Source organism: Peromyscus californicus, unplaced genomic scaffold, assembly GCF_007827085.1.
Source record: "Peromyscus californicus insignis strain IS unplaced genomic scaffold, ASM782708v3 Scaffold_8__1_contigs__length_139910024, whole genome shotgun sequence".
NCBI classification, from domain to species: domain Eukaryota; kingdom Metazoa; phylum Chordata; class Mammalia; order Rodentia; family Cricetidae; genus Peromyscus; species Peromyscus californicus.
Genome location: NW_026294606.1, coordinates 105223065 through 105248590, shown reverse-complemented (window position 1 = coordinate 105248590; position 25526 = coordinate 105223065). Strand labels below are relative to the sequence as shown.

At 39.0% G+C, this 25526-nt stretch overlaps 1 protein-coding gene across 2 annotated transcripts in view; it reads left to right on the top strand.

Moving 5' to 3' along the window:
• The window catches only part of Nfatc3 (nuclear factor of activated T cells 3), a 91551-nt gene that overhangs the window by 17872 nt on the left and 48153 nt on the right, over nucleotides 1–25526 (top strand). For both annotated transcript variants that reach the window (XM_052728079.1, XM_052728080.1), the window contains exons 2-5: nucleotides 3149–4286; nucleotides 8270–8432; nucleotides 21627–21826; nucleotides 24666–24838. In XM_052728079.1, the coding sequence (XP_052584039.1) occupies nucleotides 3149–4286; nucleotides 8270–8432; nucleotides 21627–21826; nucleotides 24666–24838 (1674 nt within the window). The remainder of the gene's footprint in view (nucleotides 1–3148; nucleotides 4287–8269; nucleotides 8433–21626; nucleotides 21827–24665; nucleotides 24839–25526) is intronic.

Genomic DNA, 25526 nt, shown 5'->3' with positions numbered 1-25526 from the left:
AATAACATTGGTATAACAATCAACATTAGAATGAAACTATAAAGTCTCTCATGGGTGATTTCCACTTAAAAAAATACGATTTTTAAAGTTTATTCTTAAAAATGAGTTTTTTTTAAAAAACTGGATTATATAATGATGAAGAATATAGTAGTTGCTAGTATAGTTAAGTCTCTGGCAGGACTTGCTTAGTATTAAATATTCTAGCAAGGGGTAGATTTTATCTTACTTTATTCTTATTTATTTTGAGAAAGAGTTTCTCTTTGCAACCAAGGCAAGCCTTAAACTCTATCCCACTGCCCAGGCTGGAGTACTGAGATTACACATAGGTGTGTCATCATGCCTAGCTGGGGAATAAATTAAAAATTCTAGCTGGGTGGTGGTGGTGATGGTGGTGGTGGTGGTGGTGGTGGTGGTGGTGGTGGTGGTGGTGGTGGTGGTGCTGCACGCCTTTAATCCCAGCACTCGGGGAGGCAGAGGCAGGCGGATCTCTTTGAATCCGAGGCCAGTCTGGTCTACAAAGTGAGTTCCAGGACAGGCGCAAAGCTACACAGAGGAACCCTGTCTTGAAAAACCAAAAAAAAAAAAAAAAAAAAATCTAAATTTATGAAGATTAATAATCAACTATAAGTTAAAATCCTCAATCAGTTATTTTCTATTTAGGTAAAGGATCTAGTGATGTCTGGCTTTTTTTGTTTTAATTTATTTTATGTGTAGGGATGTTTTGCCTAATATGTGTCTATATATTATGTGTGTGCCTTGTACCCACAGAAGAGGATATTGGATTCCCTGGGACTGGAGTTACAGACACTTGTGAGCTGCTATGGGTGCTGGGAGTCAAATCTAGATACTGGGTGTGCAGGCACAGGCCCTTATTTAATTCCAGCTCTTGGGAGGCAGAGGCAGGAAGATCTTTGTAAATTCAAGGCCAACTTGGTCCACATAGTGGGTTCCAGGACATCCAGAGCTACATAGTAAAACCCTGTCTCAAACAAACAAACAAAAAACCTGAAAAGCAAAACAAATAAACCCAGATTCTCTAGAAGAGCTCTCAACTGATGAGCCGTCTTTCCAGCCCCAAACAGTGGCTTTTGTAAAATGGTCTGCTGTATGAAAACATGAATTCTTAATGATATAACTAAAGAGGAAGAAGATGTCTGTGTTAATTATAGACACTTCTTAAAAGAGAAATCTTGAATTTTATTGCAAGGAAACTGAGACCTACAGAGAGAAATAATGTGAATAAGAGTCAAAGTTAATGGTAGCACAAAAAACAACCAACCATACCCTCACCAAAAAAATTAATAAAAATCTACCATTTGTTTTTGAGACAATCTCACTGTGTATCCCAGAATGGTCCTCAAACTCACTGCCTGGCCTGCCCTGGCCTAAAACTGGTGATCCTGTTGCCTCCCAAATTCAGGATTTTAAGTATGAACCATCACTCCCTCCCAACCCCCAAGGGCTTTTATTTCTCTCTCTTCCCCCCCCCCCCCCAGACAGGGTTTCTCTGTAGCCTGAACTCAGAGATCCACCTGCCTTGCCTCCTGAGTCCTGGGGTTAAAGGCATGTGCCAACACCACCTGACTTCCCAGGTGCTCTTCCTTTTTCTTTTTATTTCTTTTTTTGTTTGTTTGTTTGTTTTTTTCAAGTCAGGGTTTCTCTGTGTAGTTTTGGTGCCTATTCTGGATCTCGCTCTGTAGACTAGGCTGGCCTCGAATTCAGAGATCTGCCTGCCTCTGCCTCCTGAGTGCCGGGATTAAAGGTGTGTACCACCACCGCCTGGCCCCAGGTGCTTTTCTTTTCTTTCTTTCTTTTTCTTTTTTTTTTTTTTTTTTTCTTTTTTTTTTTTTTTTTGGTTTTTCGAGACAGGGTCTCTGTGTGTAGCTCTGGCTGTCCTGGATCTTGCTCTGTAGACCAGGCTGGCCTGGAACTCAGAGATCTGCCTGCCTCTGCCTCCCGAGTACTGGGATTAAAGGCATGTGCCACCCCGGCCCGGGCCCCTGGTGCTTTTCAAAGACTCTTGTTTCATTCAGTCTTAACCTGCAAGTGCCAATTATCATTTGAAAAATATTTCTATCATTAAAAAAAATTCTTGCAGGGTGGTGGTGGTGGCATACGCCTTTAATCCCAGCACGCTGGAGGCAAAGGCAAGCGAATCTCTGTGAATTTGAGGTCACTGTGGTCTACAGAGTGAGTTCCAGGAAATTCAGAGCTACACAGAGAAACCCTGTCTCGAAAACCAAAAAGAAAAAAATTCTTTGGGTCTGGGATATACATCAATAGTGAAAGCACCTGCTGCTTTTACAGAGGATCTAGGTTCAGTTCCCTGTACCCACAAAGTGACTTACAACCTTCTGTAACTCCAGTTCCAGGAGATCTGATGCCGCCTGTACACACGTGGTATATTAATATAAATTCAGGCAAACACAAAAAATGAAAATAATAAAATATCTGAAATTTTAAATTAAATTCAGGGTTTTTTCCCCTTGGGTGGTGGTGGTGGTATGAGTATGCACATGCCATAGTGCTCATATGGAAGTTGTAGGCCAACATGTAGGAGTTGGTTTTCTTCTATTATGTGGGTCCCAGAGGTTGAGCTCATTATCATTGGGCTTGGCAGCAAGCACCTTTACCCACTAAGCCATCTTGTTAGCCCAGTTTATATTATCTTATAGTTCTGTGGCTTTAATTAGTTTTATTTGTGTGAGAGTATATAGATATATACCTTTTAGAAAAAAATATTCTCTAATCTCAGATAATAATTTTTGGAAATGTGGAAGTAAAGAAAAAGAATGTCACATAATTACGTATTTCCATATGTAACATTCATGCATAGCTGCAAAAATAAAAAGATTCATTTTTAAATTCACCTTTGTTGTGGTTCAGGCTGGCCTGAAACTCACCTTATAGCTAAGATAGGCATTGAATGCTCAGTAATCTTTCTGCCCATGTGTTGCAATAAACAGAATCACTGTGCCCAACCCTTTACTGGAGCTAATAACATGCATTTTGGTATCCAATTTTTTTTCTCTCAAGATTGTTATTAATTTTTCATCTAGTAATTTATACACTTGAATTTTCTAATTTCTTTTATTGACTTTTTTGGTTGTGGTGGTTTTTTTTTTTTGTTTTTCCTTCCCTTTCATAGATATTGAGCCAGATGATTGTGCATCCATTTACATCTTTAATGTAGATCCACCTCCATCTACTTTAAACTCATCACTTGGCTTACCACATCATGGACTGCTGCAGTCTCACTCTTCTGTTTTGTCGCCATCATTTCAGCTCCAAAGTCACAAAAATTATGAAGGAACTGGTGATATTTCTGAATCTAAATATAGCCCATTAGGTGGTCCCAAACCCTTTGAGTGCCCAAGTATTCAAATTACATCCATCTCTCCTAACTGTCATCAAGGAACAGATGCACATGAAGATGACCTACAGATAAATGATCCAGAAAGGGAATACTTGGAAAGACCTTCTAGAGATCATCTCTATCTTCCACTTGAGCCATCCTACCGGGAGTCTTCCTTTAGTCCAAGTCCTGCCAGCAGCATTTCTTCTAGGAGCTGGTTCTCAGATGCATCTTCTTGTGAATCTCTCTCACACATTTATGATGATGTGGACTCAGAGTTGAATGAAGCTGCTGCTCGATTTACTCTTGGCTCACCTCTGACTTCTCCAGGTGGCTCTCCAGGAGGCTGTCCTGGAGAAGACTCCTGGCAGCAACAGTATGGACCTGGACACTCCTTGTCACCTAGGCAATCTCCTTGCCACTCTCCTAGATCCAGTATCACTGATGAGAATTGGCTGAGCCCCAGACCAGCCTCAGGACCCTCATCAAGGCCCACTTCTCCCTGTGGTAAACGACGGCACTCCAGTGCTGAAGTCTGTTATGCTGGTTCCCTTTCACCCCATCACTCACCTGTTCCTTCCCCTGGCCACTCCCCTAGGGGAAGTGTAACAGAAGATACCTGGCTTACTGCTTCTGTCCACACTGGATCAGGCCTTGGCCCTGCACCTTTCCCATTTCAGTACTGTGTAGAGACTGATATCCCTTTGAAAACAAGGAAGACTTCTGAAGATCAAGCTGCCATACTACCAGGAAAATTAGAGGTTTGTTCTGATGATCAAGGGAGCTTATCACCATCCCGGGAAACTTCAGTAGATGATGGCCTTGGATCTCAGTATCCTTTAAAGAAAGATTCATCTGGTGACCAATTTCTTTCAGTTCCTTCACCCTTTACCTGGAGCAAACCAAAGCCTGGCCACACCCCTATATTTCGGTGAGTTGATAGAAATGGCTGCTGATAGTTTTTTCATGCTTACAGGTCATTTGCATTGTCTAACTACATTATCTGTCTATGTTTGACTACCTTGCCTTCCCCTTTCCCTTCCCTTTCTCTTCTCCCCTCCCTCTCCCCTTTCCCTTCTCTCTCCTTTTTTCTCCTTCCTTCTCTTTCCCCTCTCCCTGCCCTCATCTTCCTTGTTCTTTGTTTTTTTAAAAATAAATTATACCAGCCAAAAACTTAGAAGTCCTTTTTATTTCCCTTTAAGTCTTAAAAGTGTTTTTAAATTGACTAAAGTTACATTTAAAAGTATATAGATAAAGAAAATGAAAGCTGATAGATTGTAGATAATAGTAAACAACCTTTAAGGATCCCTAAAAGGAATTTCCTTATCTAGAAGAGATGATTGTGCAGGTGGGTTATAGTATGAATTATATTACTAATAAATTAACTGGGAATTTGCATATTTTGAAGAAGTATGTGTGTGAGCGTGTGTGTGTGTGTGTGTGTGTGTGTGTGTGTGTGTGTGTGTGTGTGTGTTCGTTCATGTGGAGGCCAGAAAACAGCTATGGGTTTTGTTCCTCAGGAGTCATACATCTTGTTTTTTGAGACAAGGCTTCTTATTGGCCTAGAGCTCACCAAGCTTAACACCCACACACACATGCACAGGCACACAACAACTTTATTGTTGTATGTGTGCACACTTGTGGAGGATATGCATGAATGTGGCATGTGTGTCGTTCCCTGTGTGTGCTGTTCAGAAAACAACTTTCTGGAGTTGATTCTCGCCTTCCACCTTTGTGTGGGTTCTGGGGATTGAACTGTGTCCTTGTGCTTGCATAGCGTGGCAAGCACTTTACTGACCGAGTTCTCCTCTAGCTTTGCCCTATTGATGGCAAGCATTTTCCCCACAATTTATTTACTTTTAAATACTGTGTTGACCCATGATGACCTAAAATGTGTGGTGCTACAGCTCCAGCCTCCATGCTATTTGCTTAGCCTTCCTAACTTAATTTTTTTTTTTTTTTTAAATTTTCAACGGTCTTGTTTTCTTTCTTTGAGACTGGATCTTATGTAGCTCAGATTGACCTCAGGTTTACTATATAACTGACGATGGCCTTGAAGTTCTGACCCTCCTGCCTCTAGCTCCAAAGTTCTGGGATAACAAGTGTTATGTAATGCAATGCTAGGATTCAAACTCAGGGTTTCTTGCATGCTAGGCAAGAACTCTACTAACTGAGCTTTGTGTCCATTACTATTTGACCTGTAAATATGTAAGTAATTTTCTAGTTCAATATTTTCTTTGTGTGTATGTGTACGTGTGTGCATATAGGTGCATGTGGAGACCAGAGGTTGACATTGGATGTCTTCCTCATTCCTTATTTGCTTCTCCATTTAGTTTTTAAAAGATAAGATCTCTCATTGAACCTGGTTGTCTGGAAAGCCCCAGGGATCCTCCTGTCTCTGCTTTCCCAGTACTGGGATTACAGACTGAGGACACTGTGCTGGCTTACATGTGTGTTCTGGGGATTTGAACTAAGGCCCTCATCATAGAATGGCAAGCACTCTTCCTACTGAACAATCTCCCAAGCCCATGTACCATTTTTTTTTTTTAAATGGTACAGAAAGTTTATGTCTTAGGGTTTCTATTCCAGGAGGCGACATCATGACCATGGCAACTTTTATAAAGGGAAACATTTAATTAGGGTTGGCTTACAGTTCAGAGGTTTAGTCCATTGTCATCTTGGTGGGAAGCATGGAGACCCACAAGCAGCCATGTAACATTTTTATTATTAATATATCTAAATTAACCTTTAGGTCTTTATACCGTCTAAATTCTTATTAACCAAGGGAAATACTAACATTTTAAAAACATACTACAGATGCTTTATGCTTGTTTTAAGCAGTTATGCACTGAAACTACATTTTTCCTCAAGTAACAGAGGATTGCCTAAGATAAGCAGTTTTTCAGAGAGAAGAGTGAAATGATAGGGAGTGGAGAAGGCCACAAGCATAATAGATGGATTTCCACATAGATCCTTACCAAAGTGTGGAGTGATACATACAGACAGAAATCTAAAAATTTAGATTTTAAAGATACTTAGTCTTGGGGCCTGGAGAGATTGCCCAGTAGGTAAGAGTACCTACTGCTTTTCCAGAATGTAGTTGTGGGGCTTATTTTGGTTGGGTTTTTTTTTTTTTTTTTTTGACTTTTTGGGGGTCTGCCACCTAGTTCCCAAATAAATACACAGAGACTTATTCTTATTTATGAATGCCTAGCCTTAACTTGGCTTGTTTCTAGCTAGCTTTTCTAACTTAAATTAACCCGTTTCTCTTTTTAGCTATGTTTTGCCTCTGGGCTTTTTACCTTTCTTTAGTCTTTATATCTTTCTTTCTTACTCTGTAGCTTGCTAAGTGGCTGGCATCCTCTGCTTTTCTTGCTCCTCCTCTCTCTTTTTCTCCCTAGATTTCTCCTCCCATTTATTCTCTCTGCATGCCAGCACTACCTATTTCTCTCTCCTGCCTAGCTATTGGCCATTTAGCTCTTTATTAGACCAATCAGGTGTTTTAGGCAGACAAAGTAGCACAGCTATACAGAGTTAAAGAAATGCAACACATCATTGCATCATTAAATAAATATCCCACAGCATAAACGAATGTAACACATTTTTTTTTTTTTTTTTTGGTTTTTCAAGACAGGGTTTCTCTGTGTAGCTTTGCGCCTTTCCTGGATCTCGCTCTGTAGACTAGGCTGGCCTCGAACTCACAAAGATCTGCCTGGCTCTGCCTCCCGAGTGCTGGGATTAAAGGCATGCGCCACCACCGCCCGGCGAATGTAACACATCTTAAACTAATATTCTACAACACCAGAAGATCTAGGTTTGATTCACAACACTCACGTGGCAGCTGACAGCCTTCTATAGTATAACTTCAGCTCCAAGAGATATAATGCTGTCTTCTGGCATTTGCAGGGATTAGACATGTACCTGGTACACTGACATACATGCAGGCAGAACATTCATACACATAAAAAAAATACTTAGTCTTACAGAGATATATATACAGAGATGAATATCTTTTTTTCTTTTTCTTTTTTTTCTTCGAGACAAGGGTTCTCTGTGTAGTTTTGGTGCCTGTCCTGGATCACACTCTGTAGACCAGGCTGGCCTCCAACTCACAGAGGTCCACCTGGCTTTGCCTCCTGAATGCTAGGATTAAATGCGTGTGTCACTGCCGCCCAGCCAGAGATGAATATCTTTAAGAGACTGAACTACTTTTTTGATTGCTTTTATAGTTATATATAGAGTTGAGGAAGTTTTACAAATCATTATAGGGTTTGTCCTTTTTCAAAATAAAAAAGAAATCCTAAAAGCAGAAACAATATATTTTAGTCTTCAGGTTAAAGAATTATTTATTTGCCGGGTGGTCATAGCACATGCCTTTCATCCCAGCACTCGGGAGGCAGAGACAGGTAGATCTCTGTGAGTTTGAAGCCGGCCTGGTCTATAGAGCGAGCTCCAGGGCAGGCTCTAAAGCTTCAGAGAAACCTTATCTCGAAAAACAAAAACAAAAAACAATAACAAAAAAAGAATTATTTATTCATTAAAAAGAATAATCATCAGGGTGGTAGGGGTATACACCTTTAATCCCAGTTTTCAGGAAGCAGAGGCAGGTAGATCTCAGCCTGGACTAGAGTTCAAGGTCAGCCTGGTCTACAGAGCAAGTTCCAGGATAGGCAGGACTATGCAGAGAAACCCTGTCTCAAAGACCAATAAATAAATAAAGCATTAATTAAATTAAAAGGATGGTCTGTTAAATACCTACCATAATTGGTACTATAACTTACTAAGTGAAGTTGATTTTGGAATACTTTGTTTAAAAAAACCATTGGAAAAAATATTGGAACTGGCATAGAGATGCTTTGAATCTGTGCTTGGCAATGATAATATGGTGAAACTGTGTGTATGTTTTGTTTATAGCACATCTTCATTACCTCCATTAGACTGGCCTTTACCAACTCACTTTGGACAATGTGAATTGAAAATAGAAGTGCAACCTAAAACTCATCATCGAGCCCATTATGAAACTGAAGGTAGCCGAGGGGCAGTGAAGGCCTCTACTGGTGGTCATCCTGTTGTGAAGGTATGAGACTTCGGAGCTTTGCTTCATAGATGCCTTACACATGGTAATGATTGGGTAAGGATATTGATTTAGCAAAGAGAGAGAAAACTCAAATCTGGAGAGCCTTTGTTTTGTGTGCTTGTTGACAGGGCTGTACTTCTGCATTGAATTTTCTTTGTTAGTCTAGAAGAAACCTTCCTGATCTGGTTAAATAAGATGTTGGTGGTCAAATTGCTGTATATTGTGCTGGACAGTGGTGGCCAGCACTTGGGAGGCAGAGGCAGGTGAATCTCTGAGTTCAAGGTCAGCCTGGTCTACAAAGTGAGTTCTAAGACCGTCAGGATTACATAGAAAAACCTTGTCTCTAAAAACAAACACACAAATAAAAAAGAGCATATTATCTTTATAAATATAATACATGTTCATTTAAAATGTGATACAGGACTAGGGAAATGACTCAGTGGAGAAAGAACATGTTCTGTAAACGTGAGGACTGGAGTTTGGATTTCAACAATGACTTTAAAAGCCAGCCATGACTATATATGCTTGTAACTCTCAACATTAGGGTGTACAGACAGGCTGATTTCAAGAGCTTTCTGGCCGGCCAGCCAGCCTAGTCAAAAGAGCCAGCTTCAGGTTCAGTGAGAGAACTTGTCACAAGGCAATAAGGCAGAAAATGATAAAGGAACTTCGTGTGCATTCAGGTCATGCAATACACATGTACACACATGCAGATTTAAGTTATGCAGAAAATAGAAAAAAATGATGCAATAGATTATCCAAAATTTGTCACTCTGAAAAATAAGCAACATTTGGTAACATTTTAGTAACATTTCAGTTTCTCTCTCCCTCACTTTTCTCTTGAATATATATTTAGTGGAAGACTAGATAGTTGTCTAGAGAGATGAATTAATTTTTTAAAATTTATTTTATGTGTATTTGTGTGTGCCTTTTTGTCTGTATGTGCCTGTATCTCCCAAAACTGGAGTTACAGGAAGCTATGAGCCTCAGGGTGTAGGTGCTTAGAACTGAACCCAAGTCCACTGTAAGAACAGCAAGTGCTTTTATCTGCTAAGCTGTTCTCCAGCCTCATTAATTTTTTTTTCTTTTTTTTAGGTTTTTCAAGGCAGAGTTTCTCTGTGTAACAATCTTGGCTGTCCTGGAACTTGCTCTGTAGACCAGGCTCATAGAGATCTGCCTGCCTCTGCCTCCAGAGTGCTGGGGTTAAAGGTGTGTGCCACCACCGCCCAGCTGTCATTAATTTTTTTTTTTAAAGATTTATTTATTTATTTATTATGTATACAGCACGTATGACTGTAGGTCAGAAGAGGGCACCAGATCTCATTACAGATGGTTGTGAGTCACCATGTGGTTGCTGGGAATTGAACTCAGGACCTTTGGAAGAGCAGTCAGTGCTCTTAACCTCTGAGCCATCTCTCCAGCCCTGTCATTAATTTTTTAAGGATAGTAGGTTAGTAAACTTTCCATCACTGATAACATACATGAGGTCATCAGCTTTCCCGAGGAAGGGTTATTTTGGCTCAGTTTTAGAGGTTCTTGGGCCTATGGTGAGCCAGTATACCATGGTGGGAGCACATGGCAGAGGAACAACCTTACCTCATAGAGTCTAGGAGGCTGGAGAGATGGCTCAGTGGTTAAGAGCACTAGCTGCTCTTCTAGAGGACCTGGGTTCAATTCCCAGCACCCGCATGGCAGCTTACAACTGTCTGTAATTCCAGTTCCAGTGGATCCAACACCCTCATACAGATATCCAGACAAAACACTTAATTCATGTAAAATAAAAATAAATAAATCATTAAAAGAAATGCCCCCTCCGACCATGTTCCAGTATACTAATTTTTTTCCAACTAACTCCCACTGTTTAAAGTTTCTGCCACTTCCCAGTAGCACCACAGATTGGCAGCCAAGGGTTTAACAAATAGGCCTTTGGAGGACATGTACATCAACCATAGCAGATAGAATTATACTGAACATTTTGTGATTAAAATATTTATTTTCTTTTAACTTAACTAGAATAAAATTGTGTAAAATTTGCATATTAGGTATATTTTAAGTACGTCTCATATTTTAAAGCTTTGAATCAAATTTTTTTTATTTTGATTTCACTTAACTATAACATAAAAAAAAAAAAAAAGAAAAACCTTGGGGCTAGAAAGATGGCTCAGTGGTGGTTAAGAGCACTAGCTGTTTTTCCAAGGACCCGGGTTCAATTCCTAGCACCTACATGGCAGCTAACAACTGTCTGTAACTCCAGTTCCAGGGTACCCAACACCCTCATACAGACATACATGCAGGCAAAACACCAATGAACGTAAATGAGTAAAAATAAGTAAAAAGTTAAAAGAAAATAGTTACTAAGAACTGCTGAGTCTTAAACCATTGGTGCTGACTCTTACTTGTAATCTCAGCCTTCAGAGGACTCAGCCAAGAATAGTGAGTGGTTCATGACTGTAGTCCCAGCACTCGGGAGGCGGGGACAGGTGGATCTCTGTGAGTTCAAGGCCAGCCAGGGTTACAGAGTGAGACCCTGTCTTGAAAAAACAAAAACAAAGCACCGAATTCTTAGCTCAAGAGGATCACTGTGGATTCAAGATCAGTCTGGGACACATTGTGAGTTCTAGGACAATATGGGCTACAAAGTGAGCTTCTATCTTAAAGAAAAATAAGTAAATAAACAACAACAAAAAGAAAAAACAAAAAACACACAGTATCCTGAATACCAATATTTATAGCTGTTAACAGACCCAAATAAGAAACAACTCAACTGTCAGGCAGTGGTGGCACATGCTTTTAATCCCAGCACTTGTGAGGAAGAAACAGGTGGATCTCTGAGTTCGAGGCCAGCCTGATCTACAGAGTGAGTTCCAGGACAGGCTCCAAAGCTACAGAGAAACCCTGTCTCGGGGGGAGTGGGGAAGGGATGGGGGACGGGACAGGACACCTCAAGTAGATTAAACAACCTTTAATATGTTTATAGGGTACTGCTACCATCTGTAAGAAGGAACAAAGAGTTGGTGTGTGCAACAACTTTTGTGGTTCTCCATGGTGCTTTGGTCTGTTGTGGTTCTCTATGGAAGTGTGCTGATTGAAGAAAAAAAAAAAAACCTCCCAGCATTATATACAATATGGTTCTATTTATAGTTTCTCAAATTAAATGAACTTTAGAGACAGAACAAGATTAATAGTTACCAGGAAACAGAGTTGAAGTGTCACAAATATGAAGGGGCAGCACAAGAAAACTTATTTGTGGGGATGGAACATGTCTATATCTTTACTAGTGTAGTAATTACTTAAATCTCTACCTGTGGCTGGGCGGCGGTGGCACATGCCTTTAATCCCAGCTCTCAGGAGGCAGAGCCAGCCGGATCTCTATGAGTTCGAGGCCGGCCTGGTCTACAGAGCGAGATTCAGGACAGGCACCAAAACAGAGAGAAGCCTGTCTCGAAAAAACAAAACAAAACAAAAAATCTCTACCTGTGATAAAAATGCACACAGCCAAACAGACATTCAAGAATGCATATAAAATATGTGGAAACTGTGTGGGACTGTAGTCAGCAATTATATCAGTGCTAGTGGTATTTAATACAGCTCAGTATTGTAAGTGCATGCTATAGTATATAAATGCCTGCATGTCAAATCAAGGTGGTGACACGTGGGAATTTCTTGTGACGTTCACTAAGGAAAAAGAAAAGCTTATACTATAGTTTGATCAACCTGGTCTGCCTAGTGAGACCACGTCTCAAAAGTAAAAAGAGTATAGATTAAACAATGGCAAGTCAGCTTTTTCTTTTCTATTTTGTTGCTGTGCTAGGGGCCGTACCCAGGGCCTCATTCATGCTAGGTAAGTACTGTACAACTGAATTCTGTCCCCAGCTTGAGGCAGAAATATTTTAAATCTTACCATAGAAATTACTGAAGTTTGAAAAACAAGGTTTATAATTTTGTTGTTTTTAGGCTTTGTATTTTATTTATTTTTTTTTGGTTTTTTCAAGACAGGGTTTCCCTGTGTAGCTTTGCGCCTTTCCTGGAATTCACTTGGTAGCCCAGGCTGGCCTCGAACTCACAGAGATCCGCCTGGCTCTGCCTCCCAAGTGCTGGGATTAAAGGTGTGCGCCACCACCGCCCGGCTAGGCTTTGTATTTTATCATATGTCAAGATCCATTGCCTAGTGATGATTTCTTTATTTTACTTTATTTTTTTGAGACAAAGTCTCATGTTGCTCAGATTCACCTAAAAGTCACTGTGAAGTTAAGGATGGCCATGAAATACTTATCTTCCTGCTTATGTTCCAAGTGTTAGAATAACAGGTGTGTGCTGCCATACCTGACTCTAGTGATGATTTTTTTTTATGACATTGTTATATGTACATTTTAACATTTATTTTTGTTTTGTCACATTGTTACTTTTAAGTAATTTATATTATGGAATTTCAATTTTGTATTTTTAGTATCTCTACAATGTTTCTAGTATGTTCATGTTTCTGATATAGAAAAATCCAGGGGCCTTCCCCAAGTAAATTGGCAGGACTGATAATGGAACTGTTGTTATTAAAGTTGCTATAATGTGTCCTGTAGTGACCTTCAGGCTTTATCCCTCCAGCTTAAGTTAAATTAAGCAGCACAGACCTTTGCTATGGAAACGATATAGAAACATAACAAACAACAACTTACTTTCTTTTACACAGCAGAGGATGGCCTGATTAGAAGAGTACTGATAGTAGATGAAAGATTTTAGAGGATAATGTTAGCAATAGTAATTTATTGATGGCCTATAACATATACTTCTGGGATAGGATCAGGTGATAGTCTAGCTAGTTTATTCTTCTTTAAAATCTCTGAGATGCAGAGGAGCAGTCCTTTTTTTCTTATGCTGTATTATATGTACTTAAGCAGATGCGTGTTATGAAATGTATTTTTATATATCCCTTTGAAATCTTATATGTATGATTACCTTCCCACAGCAGTAGTTTACTTTATCAAAGTGAAAAGGACAGGTGGCTTACGTCTTTGCCAAGCTGGTATGAATATAAGTCATCTAATGCGACTAAGGATTCTTTGATATATGGTGCTTATCCACTTGTCATGTGATACCCTGTAATAACATTCATGCATAATAGTAACATAAATAACATTAAATTTGCATTTTCAATTTTAGATTTAACTACTTCATTTTGGCCAGGTACTTAGTATTTATTGTTTAAATATTATATTTACCAGTCTTGAGTTATTTTGTGCTATGAATTGCATCTCTTATTCCAAAAGTTATTCATTCAACAATGATGTAGAGTCTTTCCTTTTTTTTTTTTTAAAGATTCATTTATTATGTATACAGTATTCTACCTGTACACATATACATGAACACCAGAAGAGGGAGGGCACCAGATATCACTACAGATGGTTGTGAGCCACCATGTGGTTGCTGGGAATTGAACTCAGGACCTCTGGAAGAACAGCCAGTGCTCTTAACCGCTGAGCCATCTCTCCAGCCCCGATGTAGAGTCTTTAATGTGCTAAGCTTATGTATAGTCTCTGGTGACAGCAAGGTGGATGCTGTTCTCTTCAAGTATTTAGAGGCAAGTGCTGAAGCTGTTGTTTCTTCCATCACTGGAGAAACTATTGATTTCATGCAATTTGAACATGAAAGGCAATAGGTACAGCAGAAGGAAGCATTTATCAGCATTGAGTTTGAAAAAGTTTCCAGTTTTTTTTTTTTTTTTTTTTTACAATTTTCACCTGCAGACTGGAAAATAAAAATGACATGCACTCTGTAGGAGTTTTAGGATTAAATGGACTTAGTTAAAGCAGAGTATATAACCATTCTCTACCTTGACCTTTTCTGTCTCTCTGTAAAGAATAGATTAGGTAGTGAGTTTTTTGTTTTGTTTTGTGTATTTGTGTGTGTGGCATTATCATTTAACTCATTTGCTACTATAGAATCAAAGGAAAATCATTAAATTTAATTTTTCCACATGTACATATGTACATGTATGCCTTTCCAATTTCTTCTTTAGTGGTTTAAGCCTTTTTTTTTTTTACTGTGTTCATATTGAAAATTTTATTTTTGTTAACTAGTTTTCTTTCAATTAAATCTTTAATTTAATTAATTAATTAATTTATTTATTTTGGTTTTTCGAGACAGGGTTTCTCTGTGTAGCTTTGGAGCCTGTCCTAGAACTCACTCTGTAGACCAGGCCGGCCTCAAACTCCAGAGATCCGCCTGCCTCTGCCTCCCAAGTGCTAGGATTAAAGGCGTGTGCCACCACCGCCCGGCTCAATTTTATTAATCTGTTAATGACAAAACAATTTAAAGGAATTACAAATGAAAATATTGGTATTTTTTAATATGTAAATTTTAAGGTATTTACAGAAAGCTACAAATTCTGCTTGAATATAGTAAATTGCACATTGTTTACCTTAGTTGAATATAAGACAGCTGCAACTTGAATTTTCTGATGAGGCAAAAAGGACACAAGTCATTTTTGTACCTTAAGAGCCCAAGGTAATGTCAGGAATTTGAAGCACTGACGTCTCTGGAAAAGGGACGTGAGATGAGGGTGGAAACAATAGAATTTGATAAAGGTCTATAAAAACATGGTAGGCTTCCTAGATTTCGTGTGTGTGTGTGTGTGTGTGGTGGTGTTGTTGTTGTTCTTGTTGTTATATACCAATTGGTAACTCCTATCTTGTCATGTAGCAATGCTAGTAATTTTAGTAGATGAGGTAAAAAATCTTCATTAAGACATGAATTAGAGGTTCTGAGGGCAACACTGGTAGATCTACTGAAAATGCTAATTGAATGGGAGACACACTGAAAGTTTGCAGACTAAATAGTAAAACCTATGATACCCTTTGTTAACTTCCAGAATACTTGAAGTAAGTTTATACTCTGTTAGATGAGAAACTGGAGGATATTTTAGGTGTACTGACCGACCCTACAGAAAAGATCTATAGAATATGAAAAATAAACTAACTTTATTTGTTTGTTTGTTTGTTTGTTGGAATTTCCAGGCAGGGTTTCTCTGGGTAGCCCTGGCTGTCCTGGATCTCATTCTGTAGACCAGGCTGGCCTTGAACTCACAGAGATCCGCCTGGCTCTGCCTCCCGAGTGCTGAGATTAAAGGCACTACCACTGCCCGGAAAACTTTATTATTTTAAAATGTTTAAGTTACAGTTGCTTTGGATTTTTCTGTTATAAGCAGCTCAACCTAATATGAAAGGCATATATTAACTCTAGCTCAAACAGAAAGTTTAATAAAAATGTAATTAATTAAGATCTACAACATAAAGCTGGGCATAGTGGCTCTTAATATAAAAGGCATTAATTAACTCTAGCTTAAACAAAGTTTTATGAAAATGTAACTAAAATCTGCAGATGAAGCTAGGCATAGTAGGTCATACCTGTAAACTTAGCATTTGAATAGCTTAGAAGAAAGATTGCTACAAGTTCAAGGCCAGTCTGAGCTGCTGAGTAAGACCCTGTCTCAAAAAAATGAAAAAAGGTTGTATGTAGATATTTAAATATGGCTCATCTGTAACATACATGCAGCAATAATGCAAACACAGAACGCTGGTTTAAATTCTTTTGTTGTTGTTTTGTTGTTTTCTGTTTCTTGTTTTGTTTTTTCAAGACAGGGTTTTTCTGTGTATCCCTGGCTGTCTTAGAACTTCCTCTGTAGACTAGGCTGGTCTTGAACTCAGAAATCTGCCTGCCTTACTGCTGGGCTTAAATTCCTTTTTTTTTTTAAAGTACAGATTTGCTAGGGGAATAGGATTGAAGATGTGCATATGTTACTTGAAAGCCACCAATCTCTCTCTTTTTATTTAATTTATTATTTTGTGTGTATGGGTGTTTTGACTGCATGTATGTCTGTGTACTGTGTGTGTGTGTGTGTGCAGTGCCCCCTGCAAACCAGAAGAGGACATTGTGTCTTCCTAGGACTGGAATTACAGGCAGGTTGTAAGCCACCAACACTTTTTATCTTCCTAGATAAATGATCAAAAGATAATATATCTTTAAAAAGATACTACTTAAATTATGAAATAGCAGTATAAACCTGATCTTTAAAAATATAAAAGTAAATTATGGAAGAAACAGCTTAAAGGAATTTGAAATGGTTCCCTCTTGTATCTGGGTGGTGATGTGTGCATGCCTTTAATCCCAGCACTCAGGAGGCAGAGGCAGGAAAATCTCTGAGTTCAAGGCCAGCCTGGTCTACACAGCTAAGTCCAGGACAGCCAGGACTAAATTATGTATATTAAACTGTATATTTATAATATACAAATATAAACTGTATCAATTTATTACTAATTCTGGGTGTCTGTTTTTGTTCCTCAAGAGGGAACCATTTTTTTCCCCCTAAGACAGGGTTTCTCTAATTCTATAGATGAAATAGGTTTAGTATCTTTTGAGAGTGTAGATGTGCATTTCAACTGACAAGAGTGGCTGTATGGAGTTGGTCCTCAGGATCCTCTGGGTTTGTAATGCTTAAAGGGCTACAGGTCTGGTGTTCTTGGGGCACTGTATGTCCAAACCTGAGTTGATCTTCAAGTTGGAACATGGACTTGGGCCATGGGTCATAGCAGACATCTTGGTCTGAAATCTCCTGTCATCTCTATGAGAACAGGACAATATGGTACTGAGGATGAGATATTATACAAGAAAAAAATCATGATACTCACGTTGACAACCAGCTAATCCTTTGAAGTTGATCCACCTTGTCAACCATCAAAAGTATACACACCAGAAAGAGCTCAGCTGATTTCAGCCTAAATTACTGACCAATCATGAGTTTATAAATATAGAGTAGCTTGTTATCCAGTATTAGATAATTACTATTCCCATGGTAGGCAGGATGCTTGGATTCAATGACATATTGCTCATTGGCTTCCTGGTAAATAATAGGTACCCTGTAGTTATTGATCTCTTTTCTCTCTTGTTGAAAGTTGCCTTTCTTCTTTAATGTTGTGTTATATGGTAAATATATAGATAGAGATTTACATGATTTCTGTTTAAACTCATACTCTACCACACAGAAACAGAAGGAAACAGACATCTACAGCTTGACCATTAAGCTGGAGACACATTAGCAAACTAGATTATCTGGTAGATATTGAGCTCAGCAGCATGTAGGAATCAGTGATTTACATTTGAAATTTTCTGGTTGCAGCCCCTTGAGCTACACACAAGCTCTCTTTCTTGGATGTAAGTAAGGAGTTTGTTAGAAAAGTTATTAATGCCATAGACGAGAAACAACAGCATGGCAAGGTGTTTGAAAAGAGAAATTATTTTCCCACCACCACCAAGGCATTAGATTCTCTCTCCTTGAGTCTTAGAAACAATATCATAAGGAGCTAGGCAGTAGTGGTGAATGCCTTTAATCCCAACACGAGAGGCAGGGGCAGGAAGATCTCTGAGTTCGAAACCAACCTGGTCTACAGATTGAGTTCCAGAATAGACAAGGTTACACAGAAAAACCCTGTCTCAAAAATGGATGGATGGATGGATGGATGGATGGATGGATGGATGGATGGATGGATGGATGGATAGACGAAAAATAAAAATCATACAGAATTATTTTTTCTCACATCTGTCATATAATACCCTTCTACTTACTATAGCAGAGTCATACTCTATTTGTTAGTGATGCCATCTTTTAGGTACTGAAGCATAGAATTTCTGACTTGTTTTCTGTATTATGCTATATGTGGTCAATTACAAATATCTCTTTAGGATCTCTAGATAAGATTTATTTATTACTTTTTTTCATAGTTTCTGTTATGCTCCTGCCTTTATCCTAATTTAAAATTTCAGAACTTTGGTTTTAGTATTTTTAGATTCCTAACTGGTTTCCATGTTTCCATTTTTTTAAAGCCTAAGTGACTTTTTTTCATGTGCTTGCCTATATCTTATATTTTTAAAAATAAATTTATACCCTTTAAGAACTTCATTTAATTCCTTAAAATTTAACACATGCCATTTTGTCCTTTTTTTTAAGATTTGTTTATTTTATGTATATGTATGTGCGCTACATTTATGCAATGCCCACAGAGGCTAGAAGATAGCATCAGATTCCTTGGAACTGGAATTAGAGGTGCTGTGAGCTTTCTGATATGTGTGCTGGGAATCAAACTTGGGTCCTCTGCAAGAGCAATAAGTACTCTTAACTGCTGAGCCATCTCTCCAGCCTTTTGTTCTTTAGTGTCACTTACAATGTATTTATGGAATACTGACTGAAGTAGTCACATTTCAATAAATATGACTGCTTCCATAATATTCCTAGTAAAAGACAGTAGGGAGAGAATGATGAATAAGAGAGTTTCTGCTTTTTGGAGCTTGTATGGTTGCCAGGAGAGTAGATAATAACTTAATTTAAAATTATATTGATAGCAGTCGGTACTATGAAAAATATTAAAGCACTATAAGAGATGTAAATAAGGTAGGCTACTCTGAGGGTACTGACCTTTGGGTACAGAGCTAAAGGAGATGAAGGAGGAGGATAATATGAAGAGAGAGAACATTCAAGAAGGATAAAATACTGAGGTTAAAGTCAGGTGTGGTTGCCCAGGCCTTTAATCCTAGCACTGAAAGACAGGTGTATCTCTGTGAGTTCAAGGACAGCCAGGACTGTTACATAGAGAAACCCTGACTCAAAAAACCAAAATAAACAATGAATAAGTAAGTAAATAGTAAAGTCCTGAGGTTAGGAATGATCAATGGTTCAAGTAATAAAGCCAGCATGTCTGGAGTGGACTGTGGGAAGGAATATAGGACAAGATAAGAACAGCAAGGGTCCAAATCTCATAGGCCTTACATGTAAACCATCGGAGGAATTAGAATTGACTCTGAATGTAGAGGAAAGCCACTAGAGAGATTTCAGTGGAGGATAGGAATAATGTGGAGGACTGTGAGTTTTTAAAAATTATTACATTTATTTATTTAGTGTGTGTGCTTATGTATGCAGACATCGGCATACCATGGTGCCCACATGTGGAGGTCAGAGGACTACTTTTGCTTTTCTTCTACCATGTGGGTCTGTGAATTGAACTCAGGATGTTAGGCTCAGCAGCCAGTGCTTTTGCCTGCTGAACAACCATCTCATTTGCCTGTGATTTTTTTTTTTGTAGTAATTTATTTGCCAGGCGGTATTGGCGCACACCTTTAATCCCAGCACTCAGGAGTCAGAAGCAGGCGGATCTCTGTGAGTTCAAGGTCAGCCTGGTCTACAGAGCAAGTTCCAGGATAGCCAGCGCTGTTACACAGAGAAACCCTGTCTTGAAAAACAAAAATAAAAACAAAACAAAAATAATAATAATTATATAATTATATATAATAATATTATTATTTACTTGTTTTATGTGCACTGGTGTTTTGCCTGCATGTATGTCTGTGTGAGGGTGTTGGATCCCCTCGAACTGTAGTTACAGACAGTTGTAAGCTGCCATGTGGGTATTATTAGGAATTGAACTCAGGTCCTCTGGAAGAGCAGCCCGTGGTCTTAACCACTAAGCCATCTCTTAAGCCTCGCCCCTCATCTGTATTTTAAAGGGAAAAAAATAAGCCAGATGTAGCAGCTCATGCTCAAACAGAGGTCAGTGGGAATGGGAGACTAAGTCAGAAAGATTACAAGTTCAAGGCCAGTTTGGCCTGTATAACAAGACCTTGTTTTGAAAAATAAATATATAAATATCAAAAACATACTGATGGGGACAATAGATATAAGAAGGGTAGCCGGGCGGTGGTGGCGCACGCCTTTAATCCCAGCACTCGGGAGGCAGAGGCAGGCGGATCTTTGTGAGTTCGAAGCCAGCCTGGTCTACAGAGCGAGATCCAGGAAAGGTGCAAAGCTACACAGTGAAACCATGTCTCGGAAAAAAAAAAAGGGTAAAAATATTTGTCTTTATGATTATAGATGTAAATATACTCAGAAGACTAGTGACAAACCAAATCTGAGAGAACAGTGAAAAGATTGTTTATCAAATGAGATTTATTCTAAAAATGCAAGTGTAAGTCAGCATATGAAAATAAATTAATGTATGTATCACAATAATATCAAGAGGGAAAACACATATTCATGCAGATTGATTTTTGAAAAGCATTTGCAGGGATTGGGGGTAGCTCAGTGGTAGAATATATACTTAACCTGTACAAAACCAGAAAAATGTAGCCTTAGTTTTAATTACATGACTACATGTGGTCTTTTGTCTCTGTTCATGTTTGTGTGTGCACATTTGTTTGGAAGCCAGAAGACAACCTTGGGTGTTGTTACTCAGGTGCCATATATCTTGGCACATATATCCGCCTGCCTCTGGCTTCTGAGTACTGGGATTAAAGGATGTACCACAATGCTGGAAGTTGGTGGCTATAGAACAAAAAATTTGAGACAGGGTCTCTCAACGCAAGCTGGTCTTGAATTTAATATATAGACCAAGCAGATCCTTGAACTCATGATCCACCAGCCTCAGCCTGCTGAGTCGTAGCTTGACTTTTCAAATTTTTTGGTGATTCAGATGTTTGTCTGTCCCTCAACCTTCCTCACCCACATTCCTTTGTAACATGTCCCAGTGTTTAAATCTCTTTACTTTAAAAATTTGGGAGCTAGAGAGATGGCTCAGCAGTTGAGAGCACTAGCTGCTCTTTCCAGGCACCCAGGTTTGATTCCTAGCACCCATATGGTGTCTAACAGCTGTCTGAACCCCAGTTCTAAAGAATTCAGTGCCCTCTTGTTCTCTGAGGGCATCAGGCACACACAAGTGCACAGGCATACATGTAGGCAAAATACTCATGTACATAAAAGATAAATTTGGAGGGCTTTTCATGGGTTGCTTTTAATGTTTTTTTGGTAACATTATTTTTTTTTTTTTTTTTTTTTTTTTTTTTTTTTTTTTTTTTTTTGGTTTTTCGAGACAGGGTTTCTCTGTGTAGCTTTGCGCCTTTTCCTGGAACTCACTTGGTAGCCCAGGCTGGCCTCGAACTCACAGAGATCCGCCTGCCTCTGCCTCCCGAGTGCTGGGATTAAAGGCGTGCGCCACCACCGCCCGGCTTTTTTTTTTTTTTTTTTTTTTTTTTTTTTTTTTTTTTTGGGTAACATTTTTATATACAATAGTATGTGATACAAATTTAATAGACTTATTGTAAGCTTATTATAAAATGCATGGATAATGAAGTGTACTTTTTGTATTTCTTCTTTTCATTTAGCTCCTGGGCTATAGTGAAAAGCCAATAAATCTACAGATGTTTATTGGAACAGCCGATGATCGATATTTACGACCTCATGCATTTTACCAGGTGCATCGTATTACTGGAAAGACAGTTGCTACTGCAAGTCAGGAGATAATAATTGCCAGCACAAAAGTTCTGGAAATTCCACTTCTACCTGAAAATAATATGTCTGCCAGGTATCTTTTTCATTTTTTGTTGTTTGTTTATTTGTTTCTGTTTTTTTTAAGACAGGGTCTCATTATGTAACTCTGGCTGTCCTGGTACTCACTTGTAGACCTTGGTGGCCTTGAACTCACAGAGATGCATCTGTCTCTGCCTCTAGCCAGATATTTTAAAACCTTTGGTAAAATGAGCAGTGAGCTAGCTCAGCAGTTAAAATCCCATACTACTCTTTCAGAGGTCTAGAGTTAGGTTCTGAGCACCCACATCAGGCAGCTGACAATTACTGCCTGTAATTCTAGCTCCAGGGATACGGATGCCCATAGCCTTCACAAGCACCTGCACTCATGCACATCCCCTCCTCCCCCCCACAATTAAGAATAACAATTTTTTTAAAAACCTTAATTTAAAAAAATCTGTTTTCTTTTCTTGAAACAATTCTCAGAAAATACATGGTTTGTTTGGTTTTGGTTTTTAGTTGACTATAAAATACTCATTGTTTTAAGCTAACTTACTAATATTGTATAATTCTGAAAAGTTTGCTCAGGAGGGCAATAGGTTTCATATTTCTAGAAAAAAAGTTGGTGACTTCTGCCTATAATCCCAGAATTTGGGATGTAGAAGTGGGAAGAACAGAAGTTCAGAGTAATCCTTGAGTACATAGTGAGTTAGAAGCCAACCTGGGCTATATAAGATCCTGACTCAAAAACTAGGAAGAATGACCAGGCATGGTGGCTCATTCTTTTAAAAGTCTCAGCACTCCAGAGGCAGAGGCAGATGGATCTCTGTGAATTTGAGGCCAGCCTAGTCTATATTTCCAGTTCTAGGCCAGCCAAGGCTACACGTTGAGATCCTGTCTCAAAAACAAACAGATAAACAACCTAGGAGTAAACAACAACAAAAATATAGAAGAAGGTACTTTCAATATATGGTTCTAGTGTCTGTTTTCTTACCTACTCGTACCTTCTTCCTGTCTTAAAAATAGGGTGAACATGAATGTCAGTGTTACACCCTGGCTGAAAACAGAGGTTAGCTTGTTAGTATATACCTGTAATCCTAGGACTTAGAAGTCTAAGTTAAGACATTTGAGTTCTACGTCATTTGAACTACAAAGTGAGACCCTATGTCAAAAAAACAAAAATAAGTAAGAGGTTATTTCAAACAAAATTTAATATGTATTTTCATTTCTAAATATGAGTTCTGGTAAGTTTATATTTTTTTGGGGGGGGGTTCGTTTCTTAGTTTTAAGAATCATACATATATTTTGTTTCTTTTTTTTTAAATCACTTTTTAAAATTTAAACTTTTTTTGAGATTTATTTATTTTGTGTAAGGGTTTTTTGCCTATATGTATATCTATACACCATGTGCATGCCTGGTGCCCAAGGAGGCTAAAAGAGGGGCTCAGATCCTCTGTGGTTAGAGTTGCAGATGGTTGTGAGCTTCCGTGTGGTTGTTGGGAATTGAACCTGGGTCCTCTGGAAGGCAATCAGTGCTCTTAATTGCTGAGCCATCTCTCCAGTATAGTATTTTAATTTTTTTTTATTAAAAAATTATTTTTAAACCGGGCGTGGTGGTACATGACTTTAAATCTCAGCACTCGGGAGGCAGAGGCAGGCAGATTTCTGTGAGTTCAAGGTCAGCCTGGTCTACAAAGCAAGGACTGACGGCTCTTACACAGAGAAACCCTGTCTTGGTGTGTATATTTACTTTCTTGTATGTGTGTGTGCCAAGTATATGTATGTGTACCATGTGTATGCTGTGCCTGAGGAGGTCAGAAGACAGTGTCAGACCCTTTGAACTAGTGTTACACGCCATTCTGAACTGCCTGCCTGGGGTCCTAGGAATCAAACTTGGGTCCTCTGCATGAACAGTACACCCTCTTAACGACTGAGCCATCTTCACAGTTCCTTATTTTGTTTGTCTGTATGCTGTGGGATGGTCTGTATGTCAATTGTGTTGCTGATTGGTCAATAAATAAATCACTGATTGGCCCGTGGCCAGGCAGGAAGTATAGGCGGGACAAGGAGGAGAATAGAGCTGGGAAGTGGAAGGCTGAGTCAGGGAGACACTGTGAGCCGCCATCAGGACAAGGAAGATGTAAAGTACCGGTAAGCCACAAGCCACGTGGCAAGGTATAGATTAATAGAAATGGATTAATTTAAGCTGTAAGAACAGTTAGCAAGAAGCCTGCCACGGCCATACAGTTTGTAACCAATATAAGTCTCTGTGTTTACTTGGTCGGGTTTGAGCGGCTTGGGACTGGCGGGTGAGAGAGATTTGCCCTGACTGTGGGCCAGGCAGGAAAACTCTAACAACATCTGTAGGCCCAGGTTGGCCTTGAATTATAATCCTCATGCTTCAGTCTTCCAAGTATTGGAATTATAGTCATGTGCTACCTCAAAGATTTGTTTTTGACCAATTTGGGGTACAATTTTCTGGAAACTTTTGTTGTTTGGTTTTGAGATAGAGTTTCTTGTAGCCCCCCCCCCCCCCTTTTTTTTCTCTTGAGGCAGGGTTTCTCTGTGTAGTTTTGGTACCTGTCCTGGATCTCGCTCTGTAGACCAGGCTGGCCTTGAACTCATGAAGATCTGCCTGGCTCTGCCTCCCGTGTGCTGGGATTAAAGGCGTGCGCCACCACCACCCAGCTTCTTGTAGCCCATTTTGGTCTTGAGCTTACTGTGTAGTTGAGACTGACCTATAACTCCTGATCCTCTTGCTTCTCTACCTCGCACTACCAAGTGCTAGGATTATAGGTGTTCATGACCTGGCACATTGACAGTACATATCTCCACAGTTGAATTGTTCAGAACCAGTTTCTGAATAATGAAATTAAAAATGTATTTTTTTTTTCTAGTATTGACTGTGCAGGTATTTTGAAACTCCGAAATTCAGATATAGAACTTCGAAAAGGAGAAACTGATATTGGCAGAAAGAATACTAGAGTACGACTTGTATTTCGAGTGCACATCCCACAGCCCAGTGGAAAAGTCCTTTCTCTGCAGATAGCATCTATTCCTGTTGAGTGCTGTAAGTGAGCTTGCAATATATTTTAAGATTTTGATGTAAGTTTTGTGTGTTTTGATTAAAATGAGATATCTATATATCTATATCTATCTATCTATTTATTTTTATATATATATATATAGAGAGAGAGAGAGAGAGAGGGGGGGGGTATTGAGTCTAAGTTACTGTTTTGTTTTTCTGACATGAAAGTAAGCTAACAAGGTGAGTAGTAATTTTATGTTAAAAAAGTATCTTTTCACTATAGTTTGATTCTAGGCAGCTATGTGAGTATAGAGAAACTTTTTTCTTCTCTGCCTCCCTATCTGTTTTTTGTCTCTCATCTTACATTTCTCCTGTCTTCAAACCCAAGCCTATGTGTTGGGATCAGTAGAGGTTTGTGCTACCTTGTCTAGCTATCTTAGTTAGGTTTTTCATTACTGTGAAGAGACACCATGACCATAGCAACTCTTAAAAAGAAAACATTTAATTGGGGTGGTTTGCTTACAGTGTCACAGGTTTAGTCCATTGTCATCATGTTGGGGAGCATAGTAGCATTCAGGTAGACATGGTGGTGACTACATCTTGGCTTGCAGGCAACAAAAAGTTGACTGACAGCCACACTGAGGGAAGCTTGAGTAAAAGAGACCTCAAAGCCCACCCCCATAGTGACACACTTCCTCCAACAAGGCCATACCCACTCCAACAAAGCCAC